General features: G+C 50.6%; 1 protein-coding gene across 1 annotated transcript; it reads right to left on the minus strand.

Annotated features, from left to right (window-relative positions):
- Positions 1-2294: 2294 nt before the first annotated feature.
- LOC104963397 (chromodomain-helicase-DNA-binding protein 7-like) lies at positions 2295-10645 on the minus strand. Its single transcript, XM_010791981.1, has 14 exons — positions 10502-10645; positions 10084-10190; positions 8835-9258; positions 8520-8728; positions 7463-8392; positions 7055-7221; positions 6207-6461; positions 5597-5761; positions 5277-5510; positions 4983-5192; positions 4697-4837; positions 4504-4608; positions 4179-4353; positions 2295-3791 (listed from the first exon to the last, which is right to left on the minus strand). The coding sequence occupies exons 1-14, from the start codon at positions 10609-10611 to the stop codon at positions 2836-2838; spliced, it is 4188 nt and encodes a 1395-aa protein (XP_010790283.1). The 5' UTR covers positions 10612-10645; the 3' UTR covers positions 2295-2835.
- Positions 10646-11029: the final 384 nt, after the last annotated feature.

An 11029-nucleotide genomic window follows, 5' to 3' on the forward strand; every position in this document is an offset into this window, starting at 1 on the left:
TAACGTGTCTCAGAGCACTCCGACGAAGGTGGCTCTCTGTCTTCGTCCTCGCCCGCCACCTTTCTGAGTCTCGGACTGTCACACCCTGACCATTGTCATAACCAAGTCACACTGCGCGCGCGCTGGTGTGTTCTTGTCGACCGCCCCATCACACACACACACACACACACACACACACACACACACACACACAACACACACACGCCCACACACACACACCGAATACTAGTCATACACTCTGACTCAATCCGGTCAGACGCAAGTGAGAACGGGAGGAGGTCCAGAGGGACCAGGTTTATACACTCTTGAATTTTTTGAGACGAGACTTGTCGTCTTTGTCCAAGGGTTGGAAGGTAATGGGTTCGTAAGGAGAGCGTCGTTGCAACAATCAGTCGCATTACGGCAAAAAAACCGCTTTTCAGCTACCGTTTTACGCGGCTGTTGTTGAATTCGTCAGGTCCGGCAATTTCCTTCGTTTTGCTGGTCACTTTCAGACTCTCCCGTCGTCCGCTATGATTATATATAGTTAATGTACTTAGTAGTCGAGACGACCTTGTACCCTTTCAAAGACTTCCCGTCTCTCCCAGACTTTCCCAAAAGGGACTACTAGGTAGTCTCTCCAAATTTGAATTTGTCGTGCGTGTGTGTGAGAGGACTGCGTATCAGTATGTGGACAGTTTTATTATTGTCACTCTTAGTAGTTGTTGTTACATTTTCTTTTATTGTCCTAACAGTTATTGTCAAACCCTATAAAGACCACCGTCCCGCACATTTGCACCATCCCCCTCCCCCCCAAGTGACACCCAATAAAGTCAGTGACAACAGGAAGTTCACCTCTGGCGAGGACGGGCCGGAGGAGGAGGAGGTGAAGCGAGGAGAGAGGAGAGGTCAGGATGTAGGAGCGTCGCGACTTAGAAGAGAGTCGAGTAGGAGCGAGAGCGAGGCAGAAAGAGAGTTCGGTCAGTTACAGCAAGGAGGGAGGAGGAGAGACCGCATCGAATTCGGCGGAAGGGAGAGGACAATGACCCCTCCCAACCACCAAGGTTTCCCGCAACCGGGGCGTCTCGAGCGCCGGTACCGCGGAGACGGTCCGAGCCGTCGCCACTCCGCCTCCCTTCGGGCCTCCGACTTCGGGGTTTCCCGGACCTCGCTTGTACCTCCCCCATTCGTCCAGCCCGGTACCACCTACGGTCGTCCTTCCCCAAAACTTCCCGTCTCTCGACCGGCTTCGTACCGGCCGAACGTCGGTTCGTTCCGCCGCCGGCGGGGCAACTACCTCCGTGACTTGCTCAGTCGTCGCTCCCAGCTCGGTCACTCGTAGTGAAGGACGGACGAGGGCGGAGGAGGAGAGGAGCGGAAGAAAGCCCGCCGAGAGAGTGATAATCCCGAGGTGGCCAGGAGGTGACGGGAGGAGGAGCAGTATCAGAAGGAGCAGGCAGGGGGGGAGTGTGACGACCAAGGCAACGCAAGACCCTGCAGCGTCGCCGCAGACCTTACGTCCGCCGGCCGGTCGGACGGTGGCACCCGTTCAAGGCGGTTTGTCCGGCGAGTCTCGACTTTACAACCCTCCCGCCGGTATACCCGTCCGGCGGTAGGCCCGTCGTAATCGCCCGTCGTACCTTCCGTCGCCTGCGACGTGGCGGACGAACCCCGCAGCTCTCCCAACCCCTTCCGGGTAGTCGGCCGTCGGGTCGACTTCTCTGGATCGTCCGAGACGTCCCTCCTTCGGTTCCAGGTTACGGGGCTTGTCTGAGCGAAGTTCGTCGTCTCAACTACCGGAGGACGTGTGTGTAGTGTTCTCCTGTTGTAGGTGTTGGCGAAGTTTGTAAGATGTACAATGAGGGACGTAAATATACCCAGTGAATGTTGAAAAGAGACGTTGTAAATCGCGAATAACATAAATTAAAAATGAAGACGACCCGTGAGCACCAGTAAATAAACATCGAGACAAAGAAGAACTTTCCGATCAGGAATATCACAAATCGAACAACCGGTATAGATGTGACACCGCGAGCACGAATACTACTCCTTCCGGAACTTAGTATTGACGAGGAGTCATCGATCACAGAGTCCTCGTGAGGCTGCTTCCCACCGAGAGACAGGAAGAGGAGCGGCGGTGGAAAGACTCAGACTGACAGTGTGGGACTGGTAACAGTATTGGTTCAGTGTGACGCGCGCGCACACACACAGGAACAGCTGCGGGGGTAGTGTGTGTGTGTGTGTGTGTGTGTGTGTGTGTGTGTGTGTGTGTGTGTGTGTGTGTGTGTGTGTGTGTGTGTGTGTGTGTGTGTGTGGCTTATGATCAGTATGTGAGACTGAGTTTAGGCCAGTCTGGTTTCTCTGCCTCCTCAGAGTCTACCTGGTCCAATATGTGAGAACTTAAAACTCTGCTCTGAAACAGAACAGTTCCAACTCCATTACCCACAATTCCTCTCGCAGCAACGTTGTTAGTCAGACGTAATGCCGTTTTTTTGCGAAGCGATGCTGCCGACAACAACTTAACAGTCCAGGCGTTAAAGGAAGCAAAACGACCAGTGAAGTCTGAGAGCAGCAGCGATACTAATATAATAATTAAGAATCATAGCTCTGCTGGAACATGGGAAGTCTGAGGGCAGAGAAGGGTCTGAAGGGTTTTCCCTGATGATCCATCAGAGAGGTTTAACTTAACACACGCACACCACACTCTCTGACGCATAGTCATACACCTGGTCAAAATAATAACAGTGAGAAATCATCAACAACAATGTAAAGAAAAAAACAGGATTCATAACAGTTTGGATATTTCTGGTGGAGGCGTGTAAACGTGGTAGGGGGAGGGGGGGTTCACTGTGTTATTCAGTCACTGTTGTCCTTCAGTGGAGACGCTCCTGCCGCCTCCCTCACCTCCTCCACTTCCTCCTCCTCCTCCTCTTCCTCCCCCATCCCTACATCCTCCAGCGCTGAATCTTCTCTCAGCTCATCCTCCTCCTCCGCTCCGTCTTTCTCCTCAGCCAAGTCACTGTCTTCCTCCTCCTCCTCCTCTGCTGTAGCTTTAAGCTCCCCCTTCCTCTCCTGGTTACTGGGGAGGGTTGTGGTCAGGGCGTTGCCCCCCAGAGCTCCGGCCATGGCGCTCTGCAGCTCGGCCAGGGTGGAGGCGGAGGGGAAGCCCGGGAGGCTGAGCCCCCCCAGGCCTGGAGGCAGGAACATGGAGGGGTAGAGCAGGCCGGGGGCCATGGTGGACAGCAGGAAGGGGTTGAAGGCCAGAGAGCTGGCCGACATGCCCGCTGCAGCAAGCAAGGCGGCGGCGTCCCCGTTGATGGAGGCCACTGACGAGTCAGCAGCGAGGGTCTGAGCAGTGACATCACTTCCTGCCTGCTCCCGCCTCCTCCTCTTCCTCGCCTTCTTCGCGGCTCTCTCACTATTAGCCTCCACCTCCTCCACTGCCTCCTCCTCGTCATAGTCTTCCCCCTCTCCGTCCCCCCCCTCACACTGCATGGTTCCGTTGCTGTTCTGGGACGTCGCAGCGCGGGGGCTGGATGCAGCGGCGGCAGCTGCCACCGTGGCAAGGTTCCCGCCAAACAGCCCGCTCAGGCTGAACATGTTGGGGAGGGCGGCCATATTGGGCAGGCCCCCCATCCCGGGCAGCATTAGGGGCAGCATGGAGGCAGCGGCGCTGGCAGCCGCCTGCTTGGGGTCCGAGGGGTGGGGGAAGCCCATCAGCCCGGCAGCCAGCTGAAGAGACTGCAGGCTCTGCAGGGAGGACAGGTCCATGCCCCCGAACAGACTGCTCAGCAGCAGAGGGTTGATGCCTCCTGCACACACACACAGAGGAACATCCACAACCCTTCAGAACATTCTACATGTACTCCTGCATTTATAGGTCACTTACAACTTTCTCTGCAACATTTAGCTTATTGTATTTATTTTACTTCTCCTGCACTACTTGGTCATTTATTTGTACTCTGTTTCTTCTTGAACTAGTCTTATAGTGTTTAGTTTGTTGCCATATCTACACTGTGGCTGCTGTGCTTATGATGAGGAAGCCTTTGAATCATAACTGCTCTCAAGTACTCTAACACAGAATTTGTGATTTAACAGATCAGAGATGACAGGGGGTTACTGTGTGTGTGTGTGTGTGTGTGTGTGTGTGTGTGTGTGTGTGTGTGTGTGTGTGTGTGTGTGTGTGTGTGTGTGTGTACCTGCAGATGAGGCAGCAGACAGCAGAGAGACCTGTGCAGCCTGAGCTGCTGCTGAAGCCTGAGCGGCTGCCTTGGCGATCTCAGATTTGGGTCTTCTTCCTCTGCGGCGGACGCCCTCCTCTCTGACCACAGGGCCGGTCAGGAGACGGTCAAACATGGCTTCTGGGAGGAAACCCTGCAGGTAGGAGGACCTCAGGTTAGAAAACAAACTACTCACGTAGAAAGTGAGAGGGCTGGGCTCAGAGGGCTTACAGGAAACAGATGGTGTAACAGAGACTTCTTATAAACAGTTAGTCATTATTGACAGGTTTTAACTTTTACTAACCGACTGTTTCACTATATCGGTCCAATCAGGGGCGATGGAATACTCTGTGTTCTCCAGTAACCATCGGGGAAGCTCCTTCATTGGTGGAGCCATGGCCCCACCCATCTGAGGAAGAGGAAGATGAAATTAGTTTACCTTGGAAAATCAATTCAGTTTCAACATGTAGGCAGTGGTCCTCAGGTATTCACTGCACCTTGCGTCCGTTGCGTCTGTTCACCACAGGCACCCTCTCCTCTCCAGTCAGGGTGTTTATGTCGATCTTGTTTGGGTTTCGACAGCGATGGCGTTTCTGCTTGGGCTTAGAAAACTGAGACAGCAGTACATCCTCGCTCTTCTGTTGTGGGAAGACACAAATACAAAGGTGTGAATAACTAGAGGCTGAGAAAGGCAAGCAAGAGAACAACCGATATGATGCTTCTGGTTACACTAAGAAAGGATTTAAGGTGAAGAAGATGGATAAATGTAAAGAGGGGTCGTACTGGTGTGAAAGCAGCCATGTCCATGGTGTAGGTGGGGTGCTGCCTCAGCCACTCCCCCAGCTCTTTGTTGGACACGGCAGCCTCCTCCTCCTCCATACTGCCAGAGGCCAGAGACCTGGCACTGGGGCTCTGCTCTGGGACGGGTCTGTGGGCACGAGCAGCATCCTGAAGCCCCTCCACACCTGAAGCCTTCGTCCCATCAGCATCATCCTGACGGAGAGCGGGGGAGAAGGAACATTGACAAGCTGTTGTGCAACACTGAAATCTGTCCTGCTTGTTCAACACACTGCTTACCCCTCCTGCTCTCTTGTTGCCCATGAACAGCAGCTCCAGGCCTTCAACATTTTTCCTGCGGCCCCGCCTCCTCCTCATGATTGGCAGGTCAGCCTCCAGTGAACCATTGGCTCTGTGCGCAGAGGGCGGGGCTTGCAGCAGCAACTCCATCTGGGCTTTGAGGGAGGGGCTTGTTGCCAGGGCACTGGGAAAGCCGGCCAATGAGGGAGCTGCCTTATGATGATGGTGCATACCCTGAACAACACATCACATCAGTTTTAGTTTGACTACAATATTAGTTCTTTGTCGTTCTGCATGATATGAATGAACGATGGCTGCACCTTGGTGAGGTCTATGGCCTGGCTCTGGGTGTCCGTGGCAGAGTGGCTCTCTCTCAGCTGAGCCACCATCTCCATCAGGTTACGTCTCTTAGTGGCTCGCTCCGCCTCGATCTCAATCTTCCTCCTCCTCCTCCTCCTCTGGCGAGGCAGGGTCAGAGCGTCTTCCTACAACATCAGGGGAAGTTAAACTGCATCTGTCTAATGGCAGGAGTCACAGAACTGGGAGCAACTGACACAGATCAGGATAGCGCAGCACTAGGTTTAAGTTTGTAACTGATCCTCAAACTCTATCATTAATATGTTATTACTTACACACTTAAAATAAATAAAATCCTGCTGTAATATGGCCCTCCAAAGTGTTTATTTCACAGATTTATAGTTCACTGTCAACATATTTTAGTTCTATTTTGAGATGTTTATAATTTTGTGTTTGTATATTTTCTGCTTTTATTTTCACATTATATATATATATACAATGCCTTGCATAAAATATTCCAAAATGGGGATCAATAATGTAAATGTTTTCTTATCAAGCTTAAAAGTGACAAGTTATAAACAAGGCTTTGAATATATATATTTTTCATAATAAACCGATGTGAGGTGCACTCACATGAAACTGTGGCGACAGTGTTTTGTCCTCGCTCCCGCTGTACGGTGTGTGGATGACGGCCATGGTGAGCTCGGCGAGGCTCCGCCTCTGCAGCGGGCTCTCTGTCAATGTGGCGGCGGCCGCTGTGGGGAGGGCGGAGCCCTGCCCTGGCAACAGGTTGCCGGGGAAGTCGAAGATGTGGCGTCTGTTGACAGGCCACTTGCCCTTCAGGACAGTCTCACAGATGTTATCCATCCTGTTGATCATCAGCCGGTCCTGGGGGGGCAGAGAGCTGATTAGAGCTGGGTTTTGTTTATAAAGTAACAGTATACCATGTTGCATCATCTTGAAGTCTACAAATGGTTTATTAGTTCTGGATACAAGCGAACACATGCAGTTATGGTCTGAAGCTGTGATATGACTGTTCATATCCACCACTAGAGCTTTTCCTACACAGTGCAGTAATACTATAGGCTTATATTGCACTTATATCATTTAAGCTAATGCCAGTGGCTTCACTATTGCCATATCTACAATCACTGTTGAGCTACTCTCTGGAACTCAGCACTCACTGAACAGATGTTCCACATAAAACCCTCAGAGGGTAGAATCTTCCTGTTTCTTTGAGTATTTGTTTCTATAATGGAACAATCTGCTTCTGATTGTTTCAGTCTATAAAATACCAGAAAATCTCCCTCAGAGTTGTTGATGACTGAAATCACTAATCCATAACGCTGTGATGTAATCTGAAACATGTGCAGCCATTTATAAAACAGTGGAAACAACCGGAGTTATCAAATAATGACAGTATGATAATCACGCAGCCTTTGTTGGATGTTCTTTATTTGTCTGGCTATAATTGGACTCACCTTGGGCCAGAATGAGAAGGCGTAGGCGCGCTCTTGTAAGGCGTGCAGTGCTGTGGTCTCCGGCAGGTCGTCGGGGCAGAAGCCATCTCTGGTTTCGTTCTGGGCAGACGTGCTCAGAGAGGCCATGCTCTCCTCATCAAAGTTCTTCTGCTCTGATGCAGCACTCGCTGTGTTGACAGAGGGAAAGTTAGGCTGCCACTCTAAATTAAAAAGAGGATTATCAAAACATATGAAGGGGCTCAAAATTCATTTTTGGAGAACAACAACCCCAATGGGATAATCATAAACAAGAGTAGAGGTAGGTAAGTGTGTTAGAGCTACATGTAGAACTGTCATCATCCCTGTGGGAAACATGACAAACAATGAACACTACTCCAGCTAATGTCAGAGAAATACATGTTCCAGTACCTTCAGCCTGAGAGGACTTCTCTGATTTGTCATCTTCATCCATCCTCTCTTCCTCCTCTGGGTCAGCTGACTTTGGAGACTCTGGGTTCACCTCAGTCTCCTCTTTCTCTGCAGATTTGTGGTGGGGTTGTGCTTTAGGAGAGGAGGGGGGGTGTTCTGTGAGCTCAGCGGTGGGAGAGTCAGCAGGAGTCAGACTCTTCTTCTCTTCTGGTACCTCCTCTTCTTCGTCCTCTGCTGGTTTGGAACTCTTCTCTCCCTCTGCACTGGGCTCCTCTTTCAGCTCTTCCTGCTCCTCTTCTTCTACTTTGGTCTGGGACTTACCCTCCTCTTTCGGCGACGCAGCAATGTCATCTTTCCCTTCTCTGACCTCTGCCTCATTTTCCTTCTGCTCCCCAGGAGCTTCAGTCTTAAAACATGGAATGTTGTTAGCGTCTCCTTGTTCCGTTTCCATTTTGACCTCCGTCTTCTCCTCCTTCCCTTCTTCTTCCTCCTCCTCCTCCTCTTGAGCTGCATTCATAGCAATCGTCGCAGCTGCTGCGGCGCTGGCCAGCTCGTCAGAGGTGAGGAGAAGTCCGGTAGTGTCCGGTCCTCCCATCCCCGCTTTGGTGTTCTCTCCCTTGACTCCCCCTCTCTGGCTGGTGGAACGCTGGTGAGCATCCAGGAAGGCCAAGGTGGGGTCGTTTAGAATGTGATAATCTGTGCGACTGACTCCGTGCTTAGAGGCCCCCAGGATGAGGTCGTGGTCATGGCGTCCGCTCTCCCACCACTCCGGGAGGTCAGGGGAGGACTGGCAGAGCTTGAGGCGCTCAGAGAGCAGCGGGTGGGGGAGGACCTGTTCCCGGATGCGCCGCAGCAGCTCGATGCGGTACAGGGTGCGGGAGGCGCGCTCCTCTGTGATCGGGTCGATGATCAGGGTGGGGTCTGGGAGTTCTGAGGAGGTAAAATACAGAATCATACATGTTAGACAATTTTACCCTAGTACTCAAACAAACTTCATCAACCACACAGCTGTTATTTAGAGGTGAAATACATTTGTTTCTGTGTCACAGTAACTTACGCGCTTCACTCTTGTTCTGCATTCTGCAGACCCGCTTACACATGGCAATGAACGAGTAGTAATATTTCTCCAAGCTCTCATCTGTTTTCTTGTCCAGTCGAGCAAAGGCCCTGAACTGAGCCCAGTCGAATTTCTGACGCTGAGTGTCAAAGACGACCCCGAAGGTGGACACCACACGGTAGAAATCTGCCTCCTCACGACGAGTCCATCTGATAGAGAAAACGTGTGAGCAAAGGTCCATTTACAAAATAAATATGTTTGTTGGTACAGTTCTTTAACACCATTCCTATACAAGCAACGTTAAATGAGCCCTACCTTTGTCTCCTCTCCTTGTAGTACATGGCTCCATCAGGCATCAGGGAGCTGGCAGTCATCACCGGCGACGCCTCTGCCACGAACTGCCCACCTTTGGCAAAGTAGGCACTTCCTTTAGCCATATACGGGCTTCCTTCCGTCATGAACACCCCTGCTCCATCTTGGATATAGGCTGCCCCCCCTCCTCCTGTGTCGGTAACCATGCCGATGGCAGGCAGGAAGTCCCTGCGCCGCCGCCTGCGCCCGTCGGGCCGGTTGACGGCCTCCTGGCGGAGCTGCTCCCTGCGGTTGGAGCGCTGGTAGGCCGTGATGAGGCGGCGCAGACGGGCAGTCAGAGCCGAGGCGGCCGGCCAATAGAGTCGCTCGTTGGAGCCCGAAGCTCCGCCCGGAGCAGGTCCACTTTGACCATTCTCACCTGATTTAGCTGCATGAGAGAAGGGAGGAACACAGTCAGGAACCACACTTGCCCCTTTCCCACCAAAGCAGATCCACGGCCAGTTCGGAGCTAGTGCCCGATTAAGCACCGGTTCTTCCTGTTACCACCAAAGTCTCTTGGCCCTGAACACTCGTTCTAATCTGGCCCCACTCCAATGATGGCATGAGTTATTTCATTATTGGTATTTGACAGGTATTGGAGGCGGGGCGCTGAGCAAAGTGACTAGTACGCTACCACACACTTATATAAAGTGAGGCAACACTAACCAGGTATAGAGTGATGCCATTTGTTTTTACCTTACATTTAATGACCTTCCGTTAGCTGTTATTTCCCATTTCTAAGACCAGCCTCATACGTTTTCCCGTTGTTTTTTTATTATCGCAGCTACTGGGTGGAATCAGTACATCTACAGCTATGCTAACATCACCTGTCTAATGCCAGAGACACTTTAATAACGGCACTGTGATGGCAAACAGTGAAAACAGTGATATTATTCCATCACTTCTTATACATTTTAGGCTTCATTGTAAAGCACCCAGCAAAGAGCCTGTGTTTTATGTGCTATGACGGAAAAGGCATACAAAACAACATCTTTCTCCTACTTTTTGTTTTTTAAAAACACACTGAGGATGTGAATAGGTTGGTGAGATCTTGCATGGTTTTAAAGGGGGCTCTTTGGGACGGTGTTAAAAGAAGATTTCACAGTTTGGTTTACTCAAGAGCCTTCTGAACTTCTGCTTATAGAAAGCTTAAATTATTCTGCTGTTAGAACAGCTGTTACCGTCCCTGCCTCTGGGTGTACTCAAAGCTTACCTTCAGCGTCCCCTTCTACCGTGTCATCCAGGGGGGAGTTGGTGAAGTCATCCATGTCATCTTTAAAAGGCATACGCAGGGGCTTGTACTCAGGATCCTCATCCTCACTGTAGAGACAAGAGAATGGCTCATTTTAACTTCCAATATAACACAAAGAAGAGGAGAGGGAATATTGGAATTATTTGAAAAATTAAGATATAAATCAAAATAAGGATAAAGTTTAACTTAAGATTTTTCCAATCACCATTAAGGTATTTGGTGAAATTAAATCCCTGACATTTATATTTCAAAGTAATTAAGTATAGAAACTGATAAAAACCTTCATATAAGCTAGCAGCTGTTTAAACTGTTGTTACAATGGGACAAATCACAGAGATGGAAGAATAAAAGCAGGGCTGAGTAAAGGCTGCTCTCTTACCCATCCACACCATCTGTCATCATGTCAGAGCTCCTCTGCTCCGCTGCGATGGCCTTGGCATCCGGCATGCCCACCCTCTCCAAGAAACACAGGGCGGCGTCCGCTCGCATCGAGTTGTACTTCTCATAGCCTGAAGAGCAAGAGGAGAAGATGAACAAAGAGGCGTGGAATCCATGTTCCAAATTTGTTGTATTTTTTGTATAATGACAATAAAAGGCTTTAACTTTGAACTTGAACATGTGTTTAGGTGCAGGGGGCTTTAATCAGTAACCAGGCAGGAAATCAGGGAGACTCAAAACAGTTACAGGTCAACACACACAGGCAGGCAAACTCCTAGAGAGAAGGCTGGGAAAAACTTGGGCTTTCTAGCTGACTCCTAGACAAACATGATGCTACAGTTCAACACACACTATATCATGCACATACACACACAGCATCCAATATGAAATGAAGGAGGAGACAAAAACAGCAGCAGAAGGGCAGACCCCAGGAGCCAGCTGCTGACAAGACAGACATCCCGCCAGTGTG

This window comes from Notothenia coriiceps, unplaced genomic scaffold, assembly GCF_000735185.1.
Source record: "Notothenia coriiceps isolate Sejong01 unplaced genomic scaffold, NC01 NC01_scaffold00036194, whole genome shotgun sequence".
Taxonomy (NCBI): Eukaryota; Metazoa; Chordata; class Actinopteri; order Perciformes; family Nototheniidae; genus Notothenia; species Notothenia coriiceps.